General features: G+C 46.9%; 1 protein-coding gene across 1 annotated transcript in view; it reads right to left on the reverse strand.

The window, feature by feature from the left end:
• The window catches only part of LOC136371308 (CUB and sushi domain-containing protein 2-like), a 78994-nt gene that overhangs the window by 16073 nt on the left and 35236 nt on the right, over positions 1-27685 (reverse strand). Inside the window, exon 3 of the mRNA XM_066335353.1 lies at positions 16771-16883. Coding sequence (XP_066191450.1) covers positions 16771-16883 — 113 coding nt within the window. The remainder of the gene's footprint in view (positions 1-16770; positions 16884-27685) is intronic.

Genomic DNA, 27685 nt, shown 5'->3' on the forward strand with positions numbered 1-27685 from the left:
GTAAATCCTTGGTAAAGCCCCAAAATTCAGTGTGGGACGAGCTCAGGACCACTCCTGCTGGGTGTGAAGTGATCCAACACAGACACTGGGTGCCAGTGCTGGCCTGCTCTGCTCCTGGCTGGCCCTGCCCAGGGAACACTCTTTGTCCTGGGGGGGAAAAGCCACTTTCCAACTTTAGAGACCGCTTTATTTTGCTGCTCGTTGATCTCCTCTTGGCTGCTCACCCAGGAACGGGGGCTGCAGCCAGCTCCATCTGCTGGAATTCAATATTTTGCACCACAGCACAGCATTTCCAGCCTGTCACATTCCTCCTTTTTCCAACCCGGAGATGGGGCAACTCTGCCCCTGCAATTCTGGAGCAGTGAGGAGTGTGGGGCACTTGGTACTGGACACACACATTTTTAAGTTTCTTTCCCCAAAACAGCCAACCAAGGCTGGGTTGTGCAGCTTTCAGTCTGAGCCACAGGATTCAGAGGAAGGCTCCTGAAATCAGGATCAGTTCTTGTCCCTGAACAGATTCAGGCACTGGGGAGATCCCACGTGGGGCTAAAAGAGGTGAGCCCTTCCCAAACGCTGCCTGTGCTGAGCCCTGGGCGTCTCTTCGTGACATAATTGGATCACTCGAGCTGTGTTTGCAGTGAAGGGGATAAAATTACCATCTGGAGGTTTGGGGGGAGAGTTTGTTTTCATCAGTTATGACCACAAATTAATAATGAGTCTGCAGAGCTGCAGGCAGGTGGTGACCAGAATGGCTGTGGCAGCTCTGTGGGCTGTTTGTGGCACCATCCCCAGGATGGTTTTGGTGGCTGGGTGTTGATGTGAGGTGGTGGAGCTGCCAGCTCACCCTCCTTTGGCTTTTGCTCTCAATTGATTCACAAATTCAGTGATGTCAAACCATCGTTTTGGCATCACTGGTGTAATATTTCATTTTTTTCCCCTCTCTTCCCAAGGGCGCTTCCCACAAACTCTGTGCTCTCACTCACTCCTTCACGTCCTGCTCTGGGAGGCTGATGTCCTGGGAAGTCTTTTTTATAAAATAATGAGCATTTCGTTGGGTTTGAGTATCCAGGCTTCCCCAAAGCAGCAGCAGAGGAAGAGAAACTCGTGAGAGGGGCTAAAGGAGAAGGGATAAATCCTGAAGGCAGCTGGAAAATGGAAACAAACACGTTTCTATCCCTGTTTATCCGCGGGTGTGAGGCAGACCTTATGGAGTCTGAACTGGAGTCTGAACCAAGTGGCAGCTGTGAATTCTGGAGGTTTCTGGCCCCAGCTCTCTGAGGAAGTGAGTGCATCACTCACTTAACCTCAGTGGAGACTCAGTCTCCTCACTGGGGACAAGGGAGAGCAGGGATGTGCTGTGGAACCCCCACCTGCCCCCCAAAAAGGCTTCTGGAAGCTGAGAGGGAAAATGGAGCTGTGTGTGGTGCTGTGGGGACACCCAGGTGACACCTGCAGCACCGCTGTGCCCCTGCCAAGGACAACAGGCACGAGTTACAAAAAATAAAAGCACAAACGAGTGAGGGGAGGAACAAGAAGGATGGGACTTCATCACCTGAAGCTCTGATTAGACAATTAAACCTCAATATGCAAATGGACCAAAACTTAGAAAAGTGTGGGACCTCGTGACCGTTTGTCCATTTTGTGCCCATTCTGGGTCCATTTTGTGCCCATTCTGGGTCCATTTTGTGCCCATTTTGTGCTCATTTTGTGTCCATTTTGTGCCCATTCTGGGTCCATTTTGTGCCCATTTTGGGTCCGTTTTGTGCCCGTTTTGTGTCCATTTTGTGCCCATTTTGGGTCCGTTTTGTGCCCACCTTGGGTGTAACCCTGCCCAGGCTCTTGTCCTGCCCAAGGTGTACCTTAAAGGCCTTTTAATAAATCTCTGCTTTATTCCCCAGCTCTGTCCAGTCTCTGCTCCAGCTCAGCCCTCCCAAAAGCTGCCCTGATGTGGTGAGGACAGACCCTGGTGCTCCGAGGGATCCTCCTGTGCTCCCTCTGCCCCTGGAACAGACCATCCCCAGCTCCCAGCTCCTGTCCCAGGGCAGGAGCAGCCACAGCAGGCTGCTGAGAGCTCTGAGGGATGCTCCTCACCTGCAGGGAGCATCCTGAGCCCCGGGGGAGGCAGAGGTGACTGTGCTGTCACTGCTGAGGACACGGGTGTCACTCAACCCTCCCTCGGCCAGGAGGGGTTCTGGATAATTCCCAATCCTCCTGCAGGGACACTTCCCTCCTCTCTGCCACTTCCCATCACCTTCCTGCACTCACACAGAGGTTTGGGAAGGAGGAGGGAAATGTCCAACCTCCACCAGGAACCTTTTCCAGGGTGGAAAACCTGAGTGCTGGGAGGGCTCTCCCAAAACCCTTTCCCCAAAAAAATGCAGGGAAAGCACAAAACTGCCCTTCCCGACTCCAGCTGGCAATTCCCACTGAGAGAAAAGCTGTGGCTCCCTCCTGAGCCCTGGTTTTTGGGGAAGGCAGGCCCTGCTCAGCCAGGCTGGGAATCTGTTTAGTGCCAGCTCTCAGGGGATTTCTGCTAAGGGAGTCTTCACCTGTGGCAGAAATGCCATAAAAATCCGGGTGTCAGGAGCTGCAGGCCCAGAATTCCTTAAAAATCAGGGTGTCAGGGGCTGCAGAGCCCAGAAATGCCATAAAAATCCAAATGCCAGGAGCTGGAGGGACACCAAGCACACACCAGGAGTGCTCCCATCCCTCCCTTTTACTCCAAAATCACCTCGTTCCCTCCTCTCTCCCTGCACAAAACACTGGGAAGCTTCACCCAAAAGCTGGGTGCCTATTTCAAAACATTCATTTGGAACAGACGATCCAAACAACTCAAGGAGACCTTAAATACACCAGGAATTCACGGGAAAAAAAAAAATCTATATATCCATACGGCAAGGCATCTACTGTACAAACATTGTCATGGAAACAGGACTCGGATCTGCTTTAAAGGACAAGTGGGAGGAAAAAGGGGCTGGACTGAACCCAAAAAAACCTCCCAGACACCTCAAGGTCTCACGATTTGCCTGAATTTTCTTCCACTTTGGGGCAAACCCACTGCTTCAATTTGCCATCACTGAGCTGGGAGCTGAAGATTCGATTTAAACCATCTCAAAGGGGCGTAAATGCAAAGACAGAAATACCACGGTCAGTTCCAACGTGGAGAGGGAAAAAAAAGGCAAATTTCACTGAGAATCTGGTTTTGCTGGGATCAGGTTTTGCTGGGATCAGGTTTGGCTGGAATCAGGTTTACTGAAGTCAAGTTTTACTGAAACCAGTTTTTACTAAAATCAGGTTTCATTGATATCTGGTTTGACTGGTATTACTGAAACCAGGTTTTATTGAAACAGTTTTTACTGAAGTCGCAGTATGCAGAATTCCATGAAAATGGGGTTGTCAGGAGCTGCAGGCTCAGAATTCCATAAAAATCAGGGTGTGAGGGGCTGCAGAGCCCAGAATTCCATAAAAAACAGGGATTTCAGGGGTTGCAGAGCCCAGAATTCCATAAAAACCAGAGTGCCAGGTACTGCACAATGTGGACACTTCTCCAAGCTCCCAAAACTTTCCATTCCCAACTGATTTTCCCACCAAAAAAATCGGGATATCCCTCCTCTGATCCAGCCACTGCTCTTCCAACCTGCCCCTGGAGTTTCCAGGGGGAATTTCAGGGCTCCACTTGCTGCTGACACAAATTGCTCCGGGGCTTTGCTGTGCTCTGCTCCACTGCCCTTGCAGCAAAACATGGATTTTCCCTGTAAAATATCCAAATTCCAGCTGCTCTGGCCCCGCTGAGGAGCTGCTCATGCGGAATTACAAACGTGGAATGAGGAATTTGATTTTTTTTTTTCCCCCTCTGCTGAATTCTTTCCCGAGCAGCTCCTGAGGACGCAAAATCCCATCACTGAAACAACAGGAGATGGTTTGGGATAAAAACCACCAGGACTTGGCTGGGAATTCCCACCAAAACACGATTAATGGGATTATTGGAGGGAATAAATAGATAATTTTTTTTCCCTCCCATTCTGTGCTCCTGGTTTAATTTTATATCCATGAGAGGAGCATTGAGGAGCGGGATAAAAACAATATTCATTACTGCAAGGTGTTTTAAAGTGGAAAAAACCGATTCCTCTGCTTTAGTTTATAGCATTAAATCTATGAATATTTATATCACAAAATGTCTGGGATATGAATTCCAGTCTGGGACCTGGGTCACTGTCCAGGACACTCTGAAAAAACACAAATCCAACAGCTTCTGACACGGCCTGTGGAACAAACTGCTCCCATTTCTCGGGATAATTTTGGAATCACCTCTCTGTCACTTCCATTAAGATTTTGGAGGCTCCTGGGCTTCAAATCCTGTTTGTTTTCCTCACACTGAGCAGGGTTTATGTAATTTTTTTATTTTTTTATTTTTTGATATGAGAGGAGAACTCCACGCCAAACTCCAGGTCCTGGTAAATCCAGGATGGGCTCCAAAGCCCATTCCAGACATTCCTGAGCTCCAGCCAGGCCCTACAAAGCAGCACTAAAGGGATTAAAAATCTGCAGGAGGGGAAAATCCACAGGATTCAATGACACAGCACTGGAAAAAGAAAATTTAAAAATAAAATAAAATAAATTCCAGCAACCAAAGCAACTCTGAAAGGGATGGAAGGGTTGGGAAGAGGCTGGAGCAGACGTTCCCAAATCCAGGGATAAATAAATGTGGATTTGCACAGGTGGGACACCCAACCATGAGAAAAAACTACCAGAAATGAAGTAATAAAATGAAGAGGGGAAAGGAGAGAAAAGAAATATTCCTGCAATTTTGCTTCCTCCACGAGGCCAGGGCAAAACAATCACGGAATTCCTCCAACAAGGAGATCAAGTTTCCACATTCCAGCTCCACCAGGGCCAGGAGGGGAAGTCTGGACTCTGCAGCCAAGAATTCCAGTTCAATCTCAGCTGCTCCACAGTGATAAAGAAGTAATTTAAAGACAAATTCTTTCTGAAAATCACCAGGAAGAAATAAAAATGGGGAAAAAAACCCCTGCTCTGGAATCATTTTGGGTGCTCTGAACCCAAATTGGTTGGTTGGTTGGTTACTTGGAACTCAATTTTCCTCTTTTTTTTTTTTTTTTTTTTTTTTTTTTTTTTTTTTTTTTTTTCCTTCAGCTTTTCTACAAAGCTGAAAATCCCCAGGCAGTGCTTCCATTTATTCCAGAATGATTCTGGAATAAAACCCAGGGCTGCCAAATTCCCCACCCTCCATTCTCCCCTGCTCATTCCCAGCCACCATTCCCAGGCACAAATGTGCATTTCTACATTTTATATATATATATATATATATATATATATATATTCTGTTTGGAATTGAATGAGCTCAGATTTTGTTTCCCCCTCAGGGTGAAATGGTTTTATGGGATTTTTTGGGGGGGGGATCACTGGATGTGGAAGAAGATCCAGCAGAGGAGGAACACCTGGATTTACAAATATTAATATATCTGTTCAATGCATTCAGATGTGTAGCTAATGTGTTTAATTTGTTGGTATATAAACTGCATATACTAATGTATATTAATATAATAATGTATATTAAAGATGCATTAATACAGTAAATAAATACACCAATAAAACAATATGTATATATGTGTGTATATATATATGTATTTATATATGTATTTATATACATATATAAATATATATGTACATATATTTATATACATACATGTATTTATATACGTAGCTGATATGTTTATTTTATTAGTATATTTATTTACTATATGAATGGATATTTAATATCTATTATTATATTTATCTACATTAATATATGCAGTTTATATACCAATGAAATAAATATATTAACTACATCTACATATGCATTTAATATATGTATTGAATACATTCATATGTGTATTATGAATGTTTGATACATATAATACATTCATGTATATTTGTTTTATTGGTATACTTCATATATTAATGCATATTTAATATACATTCTATTAACATACATTAATATATGCAGCTTATATACTTATTTATTATATGTAAAGATAATAAATATATTCATATATTGGCTAAGTGTATTTTAAAAACACCTCTCAGACTGTTTCCAAGCCCAGGGGGAATATTCCAGGGCTCCTGGGCAGGTGGATTCACTGTTTTTCCCTCTATTTTTCCCCCAAAACACAAATCCAGGTGAGTTTGTGTGTCCAGGGATGGATGGAAGTGTTGGACCAGTGAGGAAAAGCTCAAACCCTCAGGAAAACCTTTTCCTGGGGATATTTTTGGGGTTTTATTTTTTCCTTTTCTCCCTTTTTTCAGAGGAGGGTTCTTCCCTCTCTGCCTGTCCCACCTCAGGCTGGAATTCGAGCTGGAAAATCCAAAATTCACCTTCCACAGAGGCTGAAGGGGTTTTGTTGGGAATTGTTGGGCTCATGGAAAACCCAATCACCTTTGCTGAATCCCTATTAAATATCCCCAAAATCCCGCCCTGGGAAATGATCAGGGTGGAATTCCACCCCTCACATCTTCTGGAAGCCCAAACCAAAACCCAACAGGAGGGATTTTATGGCAGAGCCAATAAAAATTTCCACTTAAAGGGAATTAATGCCTCCAATAACACATTTGAGTCCCCGTCTCTGGCATAAATGAAAGGTCACGCACTCGACTCTTCCAAACTCAATTATTCCTCTCGTAATGAAGTTTATACAGGACATTAAATGGGCAAATCAAACTGAAACCATCCCTCTTGACCAGCTGGAGTTGGAATAATGATGAATGATAATATTCACTGCCCAGAAAAATAAAAAATATTAAAAAAAAAAAAAGAAAAAAAAATCCTAATTTTTCCTGAGAGCTGATGGCCACTGATTTGCTGTTGGAAAGGTTCAGGATACTCCAAATTTCCCTTTCAGGAGAGGTTTATCCGAGTGGGCACTGCTCCTATCAGCCCTCCACATCTGCTAATTAAGCACTCTTCAGTAATTAAAGTTCTTACAGTAAAATAAAAAAAATGAAGAATTAGGAGGCGATCATTAGGGATTAAACACTCCCAGCACAAAGGGGAACGTGGAAAAGCTGATTTGCAGGAACAAATTGGGACCTGTTGCAGTTTTTCTGCACAGAACTGGGGAGGGAACGGTGTTTACATAAAATTTTCCTGATTTGGGTGAGTTTTTCTGCTTTGTCACTGAAATTATTAGAAGATGAAATAACTGAGTTAATTAGGGCATGTTTAGTTCAGCTTTTCAATTTATTTGGTGGTGGTGGATTTTCCTGTTATTTTCTACTGGATTTTACCAGCACCCACAGAAAAAAAAAAAAAAAAAAAAAAAAAAAAAAGATTTTTCCATAAGGAGGAAAATAAATAAGTAAATAAATAATGAATAAATAAATATAATAATTTAATTATCAAAAAAAATTGCAGAGTTCCTGTTCATGGTTAGAATTCTATGATTTGTCTTCTAATCTCAGCCAGGGGTAAGGAGGTTTTGGGTCACTTCATCTTCTGAATCAACTGAAATCCTGTTGGGTCTGAAAATGTGAATTGTGGGCTTTGGAAATCTGAATTTTGGTGCTCAGAAACCTGAATTCTGGGCTTTGGCAATCAAAATTGTGGGCACTGAAAATCTGAATTATCTGCTCTAAAAATCTGAATTCTGGGCTTTAGAAATCTAAACTGTGGGCTTTAAAAACCTAATTGAGGCCTTTGATTCAGCGATTCGAGGACAACGATGGCTCCACTGCCAGATGACACCAAAATGGGTGATATTAAAGCACCAAAATGGTCCAATTAAAGCACCAAAATGAGCCAAATTCAAGCATGAAAATGGGTGAATTAAAGCACCAAAATGGGACAAATCAAAGCACCAAAATGGCCAAATCAAAGCACCAAAATGGGCCAAATTCAAGCACCAAGTGGGCCAAATTAAAGGGCCAAAATGGGCGATATTTAAGCATTAAAATGAACTGAATCCAAGCACCAAAATGGCCAACTCCAAAGACAAAAATGGGCCAAATTAAAGCACCAAAATGAACCAAATCCAGGCACCAAAATGGGCCAAATTAAAGCACCAAAATGGGTGATATTAAAGCACTGAAATGAACTGAATCCAAGCACCAAAATGGCCAAATCCAAGCACCAAAACGAACCAAATCCAAGCACCAAAATGAACCAAATCCAGGCACCAAAATGGGTCAAATTGAAGCACGAAAATGGGCCAAATTAAAGCACCAAAACGAACCAAATCCAAGCACCAAAATGGCCCAAATCCAGGCACCTGGCTCAATGCAGTGCTGGAGCCCAGCAAGTGTCACTTGACAAACGCTTTAACAGAGGTCCCCATTTGCAGAGCACAGCCTTCTCTCCAGGCTGATTGGCCTCATCTGCATATGCAAATAGGAGACACTTAATATTCCCTGGGCTTCATTTAGGGCTGCAGCAAACGCGGGTCAATATCTGCTCCATGCTCTGCTGGGAGGGGATGGGGGCTTGGGGCTGAGTCAGCAAATGCTAATTAGCTCTGCCGGCTTCCAAGCCTTCAAATCAATTAGTGGGATATTAAGGCAGACTGGCTGGGAGCTCATTGGAGTAATAATTTTTTTTTTTTTTTTTTTTTTTTTTTTTTTTTTTTTTTTTTTTGGGTGCGTGTGGCTAAAAAGAAAAAAAAAAAAAAAAAAAAAAGAAAAAAAAAAAAAAAAAAAAAAAAAGAACAGGAAGGTTTGACTCTTCCTCCCCCAGGGATTTTGGGATCCTGATGGAGAGAAAATTATCCAGCCCTGGAATGTGGCTCTGCTGAGCTGGATTGGGAAGGGAAAAGCAGAGAGGATATCCCAAAACCACGGGGATTTCAGTGGGAATTTGCCCCCTCTGCTCTTGTTGGAACAATTGATGCCTTAAGTTTGAATTTTCCTGTATTTCATGTTGTGTGGTGCCCAGGGGAGCAGCTCTGAGCTCACAGCAGTGTCACTCAGCTCTGCACACAGCAGGGACACAAAACAAATCCTTGTCCTGCTGCACACCAAGGACACCTGGGACAAGTTCTCAGGGCCAAAGGCACAAACAAGGGTGGGCTGGAGGGAGGGACAAGAAGGATGGGACTGCATCAGCTGGAGCTGGGATGGGACAATTCAACCCCAATGGGAAAATGGACCAACACTTATCAAAGGGTGAGACCTCGTGACCATTTGTCCATTTTGTGCCCATTTTGTGTCCATTTTGTGACCATTTTGGGTCCCATTCCTGCTTTCTGCCCCTTTTCCCACCTAAGGAACTATCAGTTCACCAGCAAAACTCCCAAACTCACAGGGAAATCAAGCACTGCCCAAACTTCCATTTATTCCTTCACCCTCTAATCATGATTTTTTTTTTTTTTTTGCTTTATGAGTGCACCTGCTGCAGCCCCAAGCTCGTCCCCACTGCCCCAGGGGCAGACACCTGGCTCGTCCGCTGGATTTTACATCCCAGAATTTATTGGACACGCTGGAGCAGCGCTCGCCCAGCCCCTGCCAAGGCTGGCAGGGATCACTGCCTCACCCCTGCCATGCCAATTTGCCATTCCCTCCCCTTCCCCAAGGCTGGAATGTGCTGGAGAACAATTCCAGCTCTGTTCGCTCCTTTTTTTTTTTTTTATTCCGGAGCGAAGTGGAAATAAAGGAGCAAAACAGGATTGAAAAGGCAGCTTTGGGTCTCTCAGGTGGCTTTGTGTGCTCTGGGATGTTGGCCAGGAAACAGCAACTCCTGGCTGGATGCTGAAGGAGGCATTTTTGGGGGGTCTTTTTGACCCCAAATGAGGAATTTATTCACTGCCAGGCCACAGTTCTCTCAGTGCTGGCACAGACCCCGAGCACGGGCAGGAATTGGGGTGAATTTGGGATAAAAAACCCGGGTGAGGGATTTTGACCAACCAGGTGCTATTTCTCCCTCCAGATTCCCACCCACGTCACTGGCAGGGAACACTTTTGTGCCAAATCCCTCATTTCCAACCCATGGCACAGGGAAAGGGACCAGGAGTTGCAGGTTACAGACACAAAAAAAAAAAAAAAATCCCCATGAAAAACCTGTTCAAGGCAAACCAGATTTTTTTTTTTTTTTTTTTTACATGAGGTGGAAAACACTTAATTGGGGATGGAATCAATGCAGGGCTGCGCTTGAAATCTAATTATCCATCTCCTCTTGCAGACACTGCCCTCTGTAAAACAACCCTGTCACTCAATAGTATTGACAAGCCAGCCCTGCTCTCCTGGTTTTCCATGGAATTGAGGGAATGACACCTTGCAGGAAAAAACCCCAAATTAAAACCCCTGTGCTGACACACCCCAAAATCCAGTATTTTATGGCCTGCCATGCTCTTCTTCTCCCTGACTTTATCCCCACGAGCTGTGAAGGGCTACAGAGTTCATTTTGTGACTGGAGCACAGGAATTTCTGCTCAGGAATAGGGATGGGGAAGGTCCGATGTGGATATTAAGGAATCATTTCCCCACTTGTCAAACCCCACAGGCACGTCAGGCACCTCCACCTGCCCCAGCCCCAAAAAAAGCCCCAAAACTCGGGGGGAATTCGAAAGCAATAAAGATCTTGAATGCCGATAAAATTGTCTGAGCTGAAAGAGGGAAAGTTCTGGTCAGAAATTGGGATGAAATTCCTTCCTGGGAGGGTGGGGAGAGGGTGGGATGGAATTCCCAGAAAAGCTGTGGCTGCCCCTGGATCCCTGGAAACGTCCAAGGCCAGGCTGGAGCAACTTGGGATGGTGGAAGGGACTTGGAATGAGATGAATTTTGAGGTCGGAATGAGGTGAATTTTGAGGTTAGAATGAGGTGAATTTGAGGTTGGAATGAGATGAATTTTGAGGTCGGGATGAGATGAATTTTGAGGTCTCTTCCAACCTAAACCCATCCAGGATTCCAAACGGGAATTCCCAAAGCTCAATCTGCATTTAGAACCTCATTAACAGCTGGAAATTCGGAACACACCCTCAGTACACAGTGGTTGGTTGGTTTTGTGGGGTTTTTAGTTTGTTCGGCTTCCTGTGGTCTTTAGTTTGGGGTTTTTGTTTGTTTGGGTTTGTGGGGATTTAGTTTGTTGGGATTTTGCAGATTTTAATTCGGTTTTGTGTCCTTTTAGTTTGTTTGGGGTTGTGGTTTTTAATTTATTTGGTTTGTGGTTTTTAGTTTGTTTGGGATTGTGTCTTTTTAATTTGTTTGGGTTTGTGTCTTTTTAGTTTGTTTGGTTTGAGGTTTGGAGTTTGTTGGGCTTGTGGTTTTTAATTTATTTGGATTGTGGTTTTCAGTTTATTTGCGTTTGTGGTTTTCAGTTCGATTTGCGTCTTTTCAGTTTATTTGAGTTGGTGGTTTTTAATTTGTTTGGTTTGCTGGTTTATTTGTTTGTTCTGTTTCTGTGGATTTTTTGGCTGGTTGGTTTTGTGGGTTCTTTAGCTTCTTTTGTGGGTTTTTAATTTGTTCGGTTTTGTGGGGTTTTTGTTTATTTGTGTTTGTGGAAATTAAGGTTTTTTGGGTTTGTGGGACTTTATTTGGGTTTGTGAGAATTGAGTTTATTTGGGTTTGTGGGACTATATTTGGGTTTGTGGGACTTTATTTGGGTTTATGGAATTTCAGTTTATTTGGGTTTGTGGGATTCCAGTTCATCTGGATTCACTGGATTTCAGTTTATTTGGATTCGTGCTTTTTAATTCATTTGACTTTGTGCTTTTAAGTTTATTTGGGTTTATTTGCTTTGGGTTTTCCTCCTCCAAGGCCAGCGTCAGCCCACCAAACCCAGAAGCTCCTTTGGGGCAGCTTTTAGAGAAAAATCTCGATTTTTGAGCTTCCAACACCAACAAGAACTCGAACTGATCCACGAGCAGGAGCTGCAAATCCAAACTCCAGCTGGGAAAAGGGAAAACCCAAACCCCGGAGCCACGAACGCTCCGAGAGGGACAAGAAACAACATTTAATTGTATTTTCTCCATCTGTTTGCACAACTCCAGCTCCGGCTCCTCGGGGCTGTTTCCCTGGGGATTTAAACGCCTCTAATTCCTGAAAATTAGCAGTGTTCGTGCAGCCCTTAATTGTTCCTTTTCAATCAGCCCCGAGTGTTTGCGAGAGAATTTGGTGCAGCTGCCATCGATGTCTTAGGAAAGGGAAAAGCTTCATCCTCTGGAATTCCTCAGGGATGCTCCCTCCAGGAATTCCCACTCAACTCTGCTTTTGGAGGGGGAAAAATCCAGACCATCAACAAAAATCCAGCCCTAAAATTTAAATTCTAAGTTATGAAGAGGAAGGTTTCTAAAAAAACACCTGTATCCCTCTTAATTTTTTTTTTTATGTTTATATCTATTTAAAATAGTAATTTATTGGTTTTGTATCCCTTTAAAAAACACAAAAACACGTCCTGGGTCCCTCCAGGAATTCCCACTGAACTCTGCTTTTGGGGGCAGTAAAAATCCAGCCTATCAAAAAAAATCCAGCCTTAAAATTAAAATTCCAAGTTTCATAGCTGAGTGTTCCTAGAAAAATAACATCCAACGTTATTGCATCCCTCTACTTCTACAGAGCCCTCTTGGTTTATATTTTACTTAAATATAGGTGTATTTTATATTTATTTCTATTTAAAATATTGGTCAGCTTTGTCATATTTGTATTTATCTCTATCCCTTTAAAATAGGTTTTTCTTTAAAGTCATATATAATATATAAAAATATGTTATACACATCTATTATATATGTATACAAAATATTTTATAATTATTTTATATATAATTTATTTAATATATATCTAATATATATGTATATCACTTTTTAATATATATAACCCTCTTACTCTTAAACATATATAAATATATATACAATAATATATAGTATAATATTTAATAATACATATATAATGTGTGTATATATATATATATATTTATAACCCTCTTATTCTTAAAATAGATTTATAAATTGTGTCCTGACAAGGCTATAAATGAAAATACAGCCCCATGCTCTGCTTGACAAGGTGGGGATTGCTCCAAGGTTTGATTTGGGAAGTTTTTTCCAACCCAAACCGTTCCACGATTGTGTTTTCCCTTAAATCCCTTTTTATTTGTCACCCTCTGGTCTCACACAGCATCCAGAGCATCAATTACATAATAATTGAATTTACTTGAATAATTTAATCTTCTTTTATCCCTTCGTTAGTGAACAAATAAACCACCTGCTCTGCATCCTCTGCTTTATTTATTATTTCTGTGGAATTTGTATCACTTTTCCTCTCATTGTCCAACACTTGGCTGATTTATTTCAAGTCAGCTCTGAGTGAATTCCTCAGGTGTGAGGCAGCAAAAAGAGGAATTGAATTCCTTTTTACAGTCCAGCCTCACACATCATCCAGGGGAAACAAACAAAAAAAAATTAAATAAATGGGCATTTCTACATTTTTAGGAAGATTTTTCACCAGATGAGGCTGTTGAGATTCACGTCCCAGGCAAATTTAACTGGGATTATTTATAACTGGCTCCAAAATTCTGCAGCTGAAGGGAAATTCGGGACTCCACAGCTGGGTTGGGGCTGGGAGAAGAATCATTTAGTGAAGGAAAAGAAGGAAAAAATCCCCCAGTCTGAGGGTGAACGGGGCTAATTAGGAAATCATGTTGAATTCAAGGGACAGTAAACGAGGAAAGAAAACAAATTTCGGGATGCTGAAAGCATGAAAAGCACTTAATTTAAATATTTTTCTAAATACGACGTGCTGAAATGGAGCTCCCTGAACTGCTGGTGTTTCCTAGAAGCTCGTAAGTAAAAAAAAAAAATTACCTTGAGATCAAAGTGTTTTATTGAAATGGAAATGAAATCCTCGCTGTTCTCCAATTCCCCAGGAAAAAGCTGACAGGTTTTCACTCCCAGTGGCCCAGCCGTGGCTGCCCTCGGTTCTGTTCCCACACCAGCCACGAAATCCAGGGATTTGTGCTGCTCTAAGCCTCTCTCCTCTCCCCAAACGGGATTTTGGGGGGGTCCATTCCTCAAACGGGATTTTGGGGGATCCATTCCCAAATTGGGATTTTGGGGGATCCATTCCCATATTGGGATTTTGGGGGATCCATTCCCATATTGGGATTTTGGGGGGGGTGGTCCATTCCCAGATTGAGATTTTGGAGGATCCATTCCCAGACTGGGATTTTGGGGGGTCCATTCCTCAAACAAGATTTTGGGGGATCCACTCCCATATTTAGATTTTGGGGGGTCCATCCCCAGACTGGGATTTTGGGGTGTCCATCCCCATATTGGGATTTTGGGGGGAACCATTTCCACATTTCCAAGCCCCACAGCTCCTCTGGAAGAGGAATTCCCACCCCCAGGAACATCCTGAGCTTTTTTGGGGGGCTCACTTGGGACCTGCCAGCCCTGTGGGGTGAGGGGGCAGAACCAGCTGTGCCACATCTGGAGGGGCGAGCCCCAAACCTCTGGAGGCTTCACCCCAAAACTCTGCAGCACATCTGGGCCAGGGGAGCTCCAACCTTTTATTTCCTGCCCTGCAGAGGGATGAGCACCTCCAACTCTACGTTTATTTTTGTTTTTTAAAGATCTTTCCTGAGAGCTTTTCTTCCCCTTTTCAAAATTCTGGGGTTTTTTGGGTGCGTTTCCCAAGGATGGCTCTGAGGGAGGAGAATCATGATGGGGCTCTGGTGACAAATCATCCCAAAGCCATTCAGTGAAGGATTCCGACGCCTTTAAACGGGAATTCTCTCCTTATGGGCTCTTCCCTGAATCACAGAACCCCAAAGAACCGAAGCAGAACTCCAGCAGCATCCAAACTGCATTTATCACCTCCTTCAGCCTCACTTAACACCCCAAAATGGAATAATTTGCTTTGGGGCAGGCACTTCCAGCAAACAAACCCCTGTCCCGCCCTCAAAATAAACCCCTGATTTATACCAACGCTCTCTCTGTCACTCCAGCTCAGGTTCAGTTTTAAATACATTTATTTTCCCCCTCAAGTCAGAGCCTTGAAAGCCTCCTAATCAGCAGTCAAACAAACTGCAGATCGTTTCAGATGTGTGTGACTAAAGGGCGCCGGCCTTTGTACGAGATTTCCTGCGGCGTGGAGGTAATAAAATAACATTACAAAGTGTACAAGGAGCCGTGTGTAAATGCCAAAAAATGAACTTGGAAATGTCAAGGAAGTGCAAGAGCAGCTGCGTGTGCTCTGCCTCAGGATTTGGGGTGACGTGGGCTCACACAGAGACTGGCAGATGTTCCAGCAGAGGGGCTGCAAGGGGGAAAATCTGAAATAAATGGTGAAGGTTTGGAGAGAAAAAGGTGGTTTTGTAAATGGGTTTGGCTCTCCTGCCAACAGGTGCTGAGCTCACCTGTCCCAAAATACTCATCTAGGCCAAAATCTTCACCTGTCCCAAAATCCTCACCTGTCCCAAAGAGCTTTACCTGTCCCAAAATTCACACTTAGCCCTAAATCCTTGTCTGTCCTGACATCCTCACCTGTCCCAAAATCCTCACCTAGCCCAAGGTCTTCACCTGTCCCAAAAAGCTTCGTCTGTCCCAAAAGATTCACCTGTCTCTAAATCCTTACCTATCCCAAAAGCTTCACCTTTCCAAAAATCGTCACCTGTCCCAGAAGCTTCACCTGTCCTGACATCATCTGTCCCCAAGTCCTCACTTGTCCCAAAAATCCTCACCTGTCCCGACATCCTTGCCTATCCTAAAAGCTTCACCTAGCCCAAAAGTTTCACCTGTCCCTAAAATCCTCACCTGTCCCCAAACCCTCACCTGTCCTGCCAGCCCCAGAGCCTCCCCAGGGAGCCCAAGCCCTGGGAATAACCAGAGATGCTGTCTGACCTTATGGGGACAAGTGGGAAATCCTGGATGAGCTCTGCCCCCACAGCTGACCCCACAAACCCCACAGACCCCACTGCAGACCCCACAGCTGACCCCACAGAGCCCCTTCCAGCTCTGATCCCTCCAGCACCGACAAAACCCTCTCAAGTAGCTCGAGACAGAGCAGAGAACTGGAGAATTTCAGCAGAAATTAGAGGGGACTGGAACAGAATTTAATTGGCAAGAGCACGAAACGCTGCGAGGCTCCAGCATCACCTCAATGAAGGCATTTCCCTGCCTCAATGTCCGGGGTAATTGGCTGGTTGGACTCATTACCAACAAGTTCTCAGCCTTAATGATAATTTTAAGGACTCCAGCAATAAAAAGAAGAGAAAACATTTATGGGGAGCTGAACAGCGTTTTAGGTTCAGTAATCAACAGGCGTGTAAGCTGAATTTTAACGTGGTTAATTTGTCATTTCCCCGGCAGCACCACGGACATGACTTCCACTGTGAAACAGCTTTTTCCAGATATCCAAAGGCTCCGCTGCCCCAGAGTGTTTGAGGGTTTGCAGCTTTCACACACAGGCACTGGGCATCGTTTATGGCAGCAAACACAGGGCTGGGCTCAGGACACGGGGGCAGGGAAAAGCAAAATAACAACTGGGTGGAGAGAATGTAGAGAAAAATGCAATCATTCAGATCTCCTGGCGACTACATGGACACTGCTCCTGGAAATCCCACTGTCAACCCCACCCTGCCCAGCCATTCCAGGGAATTCAGCCAGGGTACACTTGGAATAGAGAAAAAAAAAATAAAAATCCCACTCTGGATCCGCAATTTAAATGCTGAAAAAAAAATTTAATTATTAAATTGCACAACGACGAGGCAGAGCTGCCCAGATCCTGGCACAGACCCTGCAGCTCAGTTTCCCACCTCCCAAGGTGAATTTAGGAGCAGTTGCAGCCCTGGACTCACCCTCGTAGCTGGCCTGGAAGCCTTGGGCACTGACGGCGTAGTCACTGACGAGCCACAGGGACAGCACCAGGCCAGTGCTGACGATGGGAGCAGGCAGCTGGAATCCTGTCAGCCTGCAAAAAACCCACAGCGCGGTCAGACCCACCAGGAAAAACCCACAGCAGAGTCAGAATCACCAGGAAAAACCCACAGCACGGTCAGACCCACCAGGAGAACCCCACAGCAGGGTCAGACCCACCAGGAAAAACCCACAGTGAGGTGACATTCACCATTGCCCCCAAAAAACCCACAGCAGAGTCAGAATCACCAGGAAAAACCCACATTAGAGTCAGAATCACCAGGAAAAACCCACAGCAGCGTCAGACCCACCAGGAGAACCCCACAGCAGGGTCAGACCCACCAGGAAAAACCCACAGTGAGGTGACATTCACCACTGCCCCCAAAAAACTCACAGCAGCGTCAGACCCACCAGGAAAAACCCACACGAGGTCACACTCAGCACTGCCCTGAAAAATCCCACAGCAGGGTCACACTCACCAGGAAAATCCCACAGTGAGGTGACATTCACCATTGCCCCCAAAAAACCCACAGCAGAGTCAGAATCACCAGGAAAAACCCACAGCAGGGTCAGACCCACCAGGAAAAACCCACAGCAGGGTCAGACCCACCAGGAGAATCCCACAGCAGGGTCAGACCCACCAGGAAAAACCCACACGAGGTCACACTCAGCACTGCCCTGAAAAATCCCACAGCAGGGTCACACTCACCAGGAAAATCCTGCAGTGAGATGACATTCACCATTGCCCCCAAAAAACCCACAGCAGAGTCAGAATCACCAGGAAAATCCCACACGAGGTCACACCCACCAGGAAAAAAACTCACAGCAAGATCACACCCAGCATTGCCCTACAAAAACCCACAGCAGGGTCAGAACCACCAGGAAAATTCCACATAAGGTCACATCCACCAGGAAAAACTCAGAGCAGGGTCACACTCACCATAGTCCTACAAAAACCCACACAGGGTCACACTCACCACTGCTGACCCGGCAAAAAAAAAACCCACAGCAGGGTGAGAATCACCAGGAAAATCCCACAGCAAGGTCAAATCACCAGGAAAATCCCACACGAGGTCACACCCAGCACTGCCCTGCAGTAACCCAGGAGTGGGGCAGATCCCATCCCGCTCCTGGAGAAGGAGCTCAGAGCTGCACCTGTGACACCTGGGACACCTGGGACACCTGGGACACCTGGAGAGCAGCAAACCCGGAGCGTTCCCCACCTCCTGCCTGACCACAGGAACTGCTCCTCTCCTTTTTCACAGTTTTTCACTGTTTTTTCATTTTTGGACAGGTTTTCTCCACTCCTGTGGTCCTTCCCAAAGCTCTCCCTGCGTCACACCCCGGTCACCAACACCTGCCCTGGGGCACTGCACAGACCCAGGAGTTCTGCTGGAGCAGAGCCCACCCCACACGCCCCAGGACAGAGATTTTGGGGGGCTGAGTGAGCCCAGGGCATTGCTCAGGAAACCTTTAAAACGTTCTGAGAACCTTGGAGTAAAAATCTGACTGAAGAGTTGTACGAACTGCACCAAAGCGAACACAGGGACAGGGAAAAAAATGGATGTTAGCACGGAATTAAAGCCTTCAGTGTGGCTGGAAGTTTCTAGAAATCCTCACCCAGCCCATCACAAGGCCAAGGACGGGGGTTTATAAATCCAAAATGCCCCACAGCAAAGGTTGGTGTGGTTCCCAGAGGTGAAAATCCAAGCCCACAGCCATGGAAGTGCTGCAGGAGAGGGGCTGGGAGCTGCAGAATTCCCAGGACACAGGCACAAAGCAGAGGGAAGAGAAGAGAATAAAACTGGACCAATTCAGGAACTCCCAGCCCTGGTGTCTCATCCTCACACTCACTTCTCTCATGGGCTCACTGCTCAATGACAACTGGTTTTATAATAAAAGCCTGTTCATTGATGATTTTCATTAATCCCAAACACAAACCCCTGATGCTGAGCCATCCCCAGACCAGCTTATTCCCCAAAATTACAGTTTTACAACTTCCAAACCTTCTCCTTCTGCTTGGCCAAGGGGATTCCTGGACAGATTTCCAGTTTAAATCAATCCCACAGCTGACTCCTGCCTGCTCCAGGAATCCAGGGGCAATCCAAACTGCCCCAAACCCAGACTTGAAACCCACAGGAGCAGCAGGAACTGCAGGAATTTGGTATCATTTGGGATCAAGAGCGCTCAAGGGATCACAAGGGCAGGAGCAGCATGAGATAAACAGGGAAAAGGAGGATTTCAAGGAGATAAACAAGAAAAAGGAGAATTTAAAGCTTCTTACAACACACTCCAAGGCTTATCCCACTCAGAGCAGCCAGATTTGTGCCGGGGGGGCAAAGGATCACCTGGGACACAAAAGCTCTGTGACCCTTCCAGAAACACCTGTAAAAATTATCTCGTTCAGGGTATTTCCTCCCTCCACATGGAATGAAAAGGCACCCACAGAACAAAACCAGATTTGAGGGGAGACTGGCCACCATTTAAATTTCTCTGAGCACCCAGCTCAAGCAATTCCTCCTTCAAGTCATCACCAGAGACAGCCAGGGAACTTCCCTGCTCTTCTCTCCCTGGCTCTCATTGAGCAAACCTAAATATTATTTCACACACATTTGAGCCCTGACTGATGAGAGCTGACAGGCTCTGCCTGAGAACTTTATTGAAGCAAAATTTCCAGTTATTGGCAGAGCTCACGGAATTGCCAGCCCGTGATTTAAGTTTTAATGTCAGCACTGACCAGCCCTCGGCATAAAACTCAATGTCTGGACAAGCTGGAAGGACAATTGCTCCTATTTATTAATAATCAAAGCTTCCAGCATCCAGAAAGGTTCAGTTTCTACTGTGCTGAGTAAAAGCATCGGGTTTTTTTATTAATTAATTTGGCAGTTTAATTAGAGTGGCCTGATGAAACAGGCTGTGCACTCAAAAAAAAAAAATTAAAAAAAAAAGAAAATCCAGGAAATGCCTGGACCAGCTTTAATAAAAGCAGAGCCTGCTGATTTCTCACTCAGCTCAGGAGATCGTTCTGGGCTTTTCATTACCCAGAGTGGATCTGCTCCCTCTGAACGGAGCTTTTTGCATCCTGGATTCTGCTCACAGCCCCCGAGCCAAGAGGATCCCACTCTGCAGATGTTGCTTTTAATTCAGGGCAGCACCAACACGTCCTTTACCTGTAAGGAAGAGCTGCTGTCCCCGAGGAGCCACAGGAATGAAGTGTCACCTGGAACAACACTGCCCTGCAGCATTTATTCCAACACCACTGGTATTTGCTGCTAACAGGGCTTTAAAAGAGAAGAGTCTGTGCGTGAGGGCATGAAATGGTCACTGGGTTGGTTCCACACTGACTGGAGACACAATTGCCAGGGGAAGCTCTGGAGATTGATGAACCCAACCAGCTCTGATCCTCAGAGGTCCCCTCGTGTGTCCCCAGAGCCAGCAGAGCAAAAAGGGACTGGCAGCACCAAAGGGCACCAAACTCTGCACCAAACCTTACAAACCCTGCTCCAAACCCAAACCCTGCTTCAAACTGCTCCAAATCCTGCTCCAGACTCTGTTACAATCCCAAACCCTGCCTCAAACTGCTCCAAATCCTGCTCCAGACTCTGCTACAATCCCAAACCCTGCTTCAAACTGCTCCAAATCCTGCTACAAACTCTGCTACAAACCCAAACCCTGCTCCAAACTGCTCCAAACCCTGCTCCAGACCCTGCTCCTCCAAACCCTGCTTCAAACTCTGCTACAATTCCACACCCTGCTCCAAACCCTCCAAACTCTGCACCAAACCCTCCAAACCCTGCTCCAAACCCTCCAGACTCTGCTCCAGACCCTGCTCCAAGCCCTGCTCCAAATCCTCTAAACCCTGCTCCAAACTCTGCTCCAAACCCAAACCCTGCTCCAAACCCTCCAGACTCTGCTTCAAACTCTGCTCCAAACCCTCCAAACTCTGCTCCAGACCCTGTTCCAAGCCCTGCTCCAGACCCTGCTCCCAGCTCTGCTCCTGCACACCAAAGAGCCTCTGCCCACAGAACATCACACACGGCTCCACTACACTGCTACTGCTGAAACCAAACTCAGTCAGGAGGGAGCAGGAAACGCCGCTTCCATCAGGAAAATTTTATTCACAAATTAATGAACTGAATGAAATAGCTGATTTTTTTTCACACACACAGCTGAATTTTTTTTTTTTTTTTTTTTTTTTTTTTTTTTTTTTTTGTTTTTGTTTTGTTTTTTTCTCTGATGTCCTTGTCTCGTCCAAGTGAGAGCCCAGGCAGCATCCCCTTGAAGGAATGATCATTTACCATCTCCACGTTCAAAACCTCAGCTCTGCTCTTCCAAAGCTCCAGGACAGCCAGGAATTGGCAGGAATCCCTGCCTGGTAACTGTGCTCCTGCTTTCCTCCCTAAATCTGCAGCCCAGAGAAATTCAAACCACGGGAATGGAGCACAGAACACGGAATCATTCCCCACCAAACAGCAATTCTGACACCGCCGATCTTTAGGGCAGCAATCACAAAAAACACACACTAACAAGGCAGAAAAAGCAGCAAACTCCACTCCTTGTGTTTTTATGGAGGTGAGGGCAGTAATAACAGCAGGAATAATCATATTCCATTCCTTCTGTACCTCTGGCCAAATGGATTATTGAGTGATTATCCCCTTAACGTGCTTGGAGCCAGCGCTGATTGTGTGAGGTTTGCAATGTGTTTTTCATTGGCTCAATTTTGCTCCTGCAGCGAGGAACCAAACGAAACCAGCGCCAGAAATGCCACTTGATAAGCTTGCCCTTGCAAAAAAAAAAAAAAAATCAATATATCCAAACAAATCAACACAGAAATCCTCTGCTCTGTTTGCATCCCTCGTGCTCTGCTCCAGGTGTGCCACAGACGCTGCAAATCTTCCTGGTTTGGCTCCCAGTTTGCAGCAAGATGGAAAAATCTGGGTTGGGAGAGCTGATGGCAGTGAAAAGGACCTTCCACAGGTGAGAACCCCACCAGCCACGAGAGTCAGCCTGGAGCCAGGTGGGACAGAATCCCAGAATCACAGAATCAGGAGGTTGGAAAAGCCCCCGAGTCCAATCTGTGCCAAATCCCCACTTTGTCCCCAAGTGCCACCTCCAGGTGTTCCTTGGACACCTCCAGGTGTGGGCACTCCAAACCTCCCTGGGCACCTCCAAGCCCTGATCAACCTTTTCATGGAGAAATTTCCCTGATATCCAATTTAATCCTCCCCTGGTTCATCCTGAGGCTGTTCCCTCTCCTCCTGTCCCTGTCCCCTGGGAGCACAGCCCACCCCATCCTGGCTGTCCCCTCCTGCCAGGGACTTGTGCAGAGGCAGAAATTCCTCCTTTTCTCCAGGCTGAGCCCCCTCAGCTCCATCAGGAATTCTCCAGCCCCTTCCCAGCTCCGTTCCCTGCCCTGGACACTCTCCAGCCCCTGGGTGGATCCGTCCTGGGTGATGCCCTGCCTCAGGCTGCAATACAAGATGTAACCAGCAATTTTTGTTCTGTCACCAGCTGTTAAAACCAAATAGAAAAGAGTTTCTTTATCCCTGCCAGGACCCACCCTCCCTGCAGGGATATCTGCTGTTCATGGGCCAGCCAGGCTCACTGCAGGGCTCAGACAATCCCATCATCCCACTGGGAGAGGCTCCACCCAGGGGGAGGAGCCCAGCATTCCCCGCTGGATCAGCCCTGGGGTTCAGAAGCCCAGCACAGGCTGTTGGCACTGGATTCCCAGAGGAGAGCAGCCCCAGCTCAGCACCACTGGGCCCTTCTCCAGGATCATCTCTGCTCCAGCAGAACCACGGCTGGCCCTGCAGGACTGGGCTGGGCTGAGAACAGCCTGACCAACAGGGCTCAGGGGTGTTCTGATCCCTCAGTGGCTTTTTGTACTACTCATTTTTATTTTAATTTTCCTAGTAAAGAACCTGTAATTCCATATCTTTGCCTGAGAGACCCTTAACTTCAAAATTACAATAATTCAGAGGGAGGAATAATTCTCCATTCCAAGGGAGGCTCCTGCCTTCCTCAGCAGACTCCTCTCTTTCCAAACCAGGACAGCCACCGATGGGAAACTGTCCCCTGCACCTCTGAAAGGAGCTGAGCCCCAGCCAGAGCCCCCCTGCTCTGCTCAGCACCTTCAAGCCACACCTGAACACTTCTTTTCCCCCAAACCCCAACAGCTGTCAGATTATCCCTTTTTCTGACCCAGACATGGGGCAGCTGAGAGGCCTTTGAAAAACTTGCATTCTATTTTCAGTCTCACGTGAAGGATTAAACAATACAGGTGTTAAAATTCACACCATCACAATCAGAACCTAAACTTATTTCCTAATCCCAATAAATTACAAGCATTTTTTTTTACCCATTTTGCTCCACGACGCCACAAATGCCTCAAAGCCTCTACAATCACCCCTCATAATTTTAAAAGCTTCAGCATTCTCTACAAATCCACCTCCCACAAATCCATTTCCCCCCTGTTCCAAAGCCCCTCAAGCTCCATCTGTTGCACATCATCCCAAATCCCTCTGGATGCAGCCCCAGCGTCCTGCTCGTGGTGACGCAGGCGCCCGTTTGGGACTGCAGGTGCCATAATTAAAAGCCCAGCCCATTATTTTTCTGGTAGGATGCCCACCATCAGCTCAGGCTGCAATCAAAACAGTTATTGCAGCTGGCAATCCAGCAGCCTTTAAAGCGTGAACGTTGGAAAAGCGTCGCAGAACATCTAATGAAAATGCACTGGATTGTATCATTTAACCCAGCGTTAAATTACACCACCCCACAGCTCGGTGAGCTTCTCCTGCCTGCCATTTAAAGGCACCTATTAGGGGAAATTTCCCGTCGGAGGAGCCACTCTCCTTGCTGTGTGCAGGGCAAATGACACCAGCCTGGCACCCCTGCACCATCCTGGGATAATGATCCTCCCAAGGCAGGTGTGAGGGAGGGGATCCTGCCCCTCTGCCCAGCCCTGGGAGGCACATCTGGGGAGCTGGTCCACCTCTGGATCCTCAGCACAGCAGGGACAGGAGCTCCTGGAGCTGAGGAAGGGCCTGGAGCAGCTCCTTGCCCAGGGAAGGCTGAGGGAGCTGGGGCTGAGGAGATCTGAGAGGGGTCCTCAGCCCTGGGTGACCCTGGGTGTCCTTGGGTGTCCTTGGGTGACCCTGTTGTGACCCTAGGTGTCCGTATTCTGACCCTGTTGTGTCCCTGTTGTGACCCTGGGTGTCCCCGGGTGTCTCCGGGTGTCCCTGTCTGTCCCTGAGTGTCCCCATGTCTGTCCCTGTCTGTCCCTGGGTGCAGGAGGGTCAGAGCAGCCCCAGGCTCTGCTCCAATGTCACCAGAGGAAGGGACAGGATCAGATCCCAGGGAATTCCACCTGCCCAGGAGGCAGAATTTCTGCCCAGCCCCGAGCAGAGCCCAGAGAGAGGCTGGAATCTCCTCCCTGGGGATATTCCAGAACCACCTGGACACAATCCGGTGTCCTGTGGGCTCTGGGATGGCCCTGCTGGGGCAGGGAGGTGGCACCAGTGACCCCCTGTCAGCACAGAATATTCTGAGTTGGGATAGATCTGCAAGGACCATCCAGGTCCAGCTGCTCCTGGTCCCTTCTCACCTCGCCCATCCTGGGATTGTGTCACTGTGTGCTGAGAGAACACAGCTCAGAGGGAAACCTGCCCTTTGGGAAAGTCTGGGATGAGCAATCCTCTCCCACTGCTCCCTGCAAACAGCACAAAGCCAGCCTGGAGCCCTGAAAGGTGAATTCATGAAGGATTCAACTCATCCAGCACCAGCTGGGGCCAACAGAAGAGCCCAGTGACTCCCAAGGGACTTTGAATCCAGTTCCATGGGCTTTGTCCAGGGAAATGAGGGAGCACCAGGGAAAGGGGCTGGGTGTCCCAGCTGAAAAACAGCCATGAGAAAAGTGAGATTAACCAACATTTCCAACTTCCTCGGGGCCATGAAGGATGTGGGAGTGCTGCTGCAGGGGGAACACCTTCAGGAATGCAGCTGGATGCACGTTTGGGATTTAAACTCCACAGAGAAGCTGGGAACAGCCACGAGCTGGGGTCACTCACACATGTCCTGCCCCATGGAATGGGCACCAGGAACAAGAACAAATGCAAGGGAGGGGATTTCCCCACAGGGATCCATCCCATCTCAGAACTCAGCACAGGAGGCAGAAATATTCCCTGTAAAGACACAGCTGAGGGTGGGGAAAGAAAATCTCTTTTCACTCCTAGGCATGCCTTCATTCTAGAAATCATCTCTCATCCTCAAGGGGTTTTAAGATCTCCTCCAAATCTTGGGCCAGATCCCGAGGGAACATTTAGAGGGAACAGCTCTGCAGAGCTGGCAGAGCCCTGGGCAGCAGGGGCTGTTTGTCCCCTCAGTGGGGCTCCAGGGATGTCCCTCCAGGCTTTTCAGTGCCACCCCTGTGCTGTGCAGCCCCTCCAGCACCATCCTCCTCCTCCTCCCGGGCTGATCCCCTCTGATCCCCAGGTGCTGCTGCCTCAGCCTCTCTCACACACCTCATCCCTTCTCCTGCCCGCAGAACTTTCCCTGTTTGCAGTGGATAAAAGCCACACCTGAGGAGCCAGCTCGCTCTCTCCTGGCATTTCCTCAGGCTTGGCTGGCGCAGGAATTCCTCCCCTCAGTGGCTCTGTTAGAGATTTTTTTTTTCCCTTGTATTTATTAAAGAAAAACGCAATTACAGCGAGATGTCAGCTTTTTTTTTTTTTCCTCCAGAGCGCACGAACACGAAGGCTCTCATTAATCATCAATAAAACAAGCAGAGCATGATCTGAGAGCTCTCCCAGCTCCCAAATGCTGCAGACACTTAAAAGGCAGCTCTGTCCGCCAGGCACAGCTCGCTGGTGTCACTGAGATAGTTGTCCTTTCATTTGGAGCCCTGCAAGGCTGAAATGATGCTCTGGACCGAAAAAAAAAAAATTAAAATAAAAAATCAATCCTCAACCAGCTTAAAAAGATCCTGCAGTGACACAAGAACAGTTCCCAGTTGGATTTACCCAAGCTGGTGGAGGGATTTGTGCTCAGAACCCAACAGCTTTTGTTTGGGAGCGAGGCACGGAACAAACACCTGCACAGGAGTGCTCCAAGCCCCAGCAGCTCCTTGGATCTTCTCACACTTCACCAGCCAAACCCACGTGGCCCATTTTTATCCTATCCCAGCTGCTGGAGAATTGATTCCAAATAATCCAATTCCCTTGGTTCTGATGTTCACTACTTCTTATTTTTCTTACCACGACAGTAACAAGGAAGGGGCAAAACCCCCCAGGTTTTTTTTTTCTGTTCCTGAACCTCTCACAGTGCCATGAACACCTCCAGTTTGCCCAGGAATTTTATCCAGCCCAGCTCTCAGTCTCAGGAATCAGCTGCACTTCCCTCTCTGGCCCAAGCCAAGCACAATCCATCAAGGCCCAGGAGCCCTTTGCTTACCTCTGACACTGACAAAGCTTCATTAACCAACACGGGCTCGGGGGACAGTGACAGAGCTCATAAATCCCAGCCTGGATGGATTTCTCCACTTGTTTAAAGCAGGGTTTGGGTCAATTCCCGCTAGAAAAGTGTTATTTATAGAGCCCAGAGCCAGCACAGCCAGCTCAGATATATGAGGCCTTCACGGCTCAGACTGGAGACAGGTACTGAGCATCAAATTTCAATAAATTTGATTTTCCATGCAATGCAATGGAGTGGGAAGACCACGGAGCTGGATGTGATTTATAGCTATTCTCACATCCCTTCCACGCTCGTTTTTCCAACATTTCCTGGGGTTGCAGTGGGATTTTGGCCCTTCTGCCCTGCTCAGGTGAGACCTCACCTGCAGAGGTGCCTCAGGGGCCAGCACAGGCAGGAGCTGGGACTGGGGAAGGTGCCCACGGGGCTGGAGCTGCTTTAAAATTCCCTTCCCACCCAAACCCTTCCAAACAACTCCGTGAAACTCCGACTCTGGCACCTCTCTTCTCGTTATGACAAACCAAGAGGAAGGAAAAGACCCAAAAAAAAAAAAAATCACAGGAAGGTTCATCAAATCTCAGTCACCCCCTGGCAAACCCGAGCTGACATCCTGAGTAAACAAAGACAAGTTTGGATCCAACCCAAGCACGGCTCAGAGGCTTCAATTCAGAACTTGGCAGATTTGGGTTATTTGTGGCTTTCTTCCAAAAAAAATTAAAAAAAAAAAAAAAAAGAAAAAGAAAAAAAAAGAGAAGTCAGTAGGGGTGTGAAACTGAGTAAATGGGGAAAAAAAATAAGTTCTTGGAAGCCCCTGGAAATGACAGGGGGTTTGTTTAGTGCTGCACACAGGGTGAGTGGGGAACAAGGAGCAAGTGTTGTCACAGTGGAGGTGTTGAGAACCCTCCAGAGCAGGATCCCAGTGGCCTGCAGCCTGGAGAACAGGCACAAAAGTCTGCAATAGGGGAAACACAAGCAGGGAAGGATGGAGGAGTTCTCAGGCCAGCAGCTCTCTGTCATTCCAGGATTATGGCATTTTACAGCTGGGAGAGCTGATAAGGGATGTGTCCAGGGAGCAGAGCAGCTCCTGGGCCTTGGGCAGGATTGATCCCTGCTCTGGGAGGGGTTCCCAGCACGTCCCAGGGCTCTGCCTCGCCCCCAGAGCCTGTGCTGGCACCAAACCCACAGAGAGCAGTGCCAGCACCCTGCTCACCCAGCCTCAGGGACATCAGCTCTGAAGGGCTGGGACTGGGTTAAGCCAAGGGACTTTGGGGACAGGTTCTTCCAAGGCACCTCCTGGTCATGGAGCAACTGGGCAACAACCAAAACCCTCCCTGTGCTGCCCTCAGCCTCCTCAGCCAGCCCTGCTCCCTCCCACAGCAATCCCACAAT

Source organism: Sylvia atricapilla, chromosome 24, assembly GCF_009819655.1.
Source record: "Sylvia atricapilla isolate bSylAtr1 chromosome 24, bSylAtr1.pri, whole genome shotgun sequence".
Classification (NCBI taxonomy): domain Eukaryota; kingdom Metazoa; phylum Chordata; class Aves; order Passeriformes; family Sylviidae; genus Sylvia; species Sylvia atricapilla.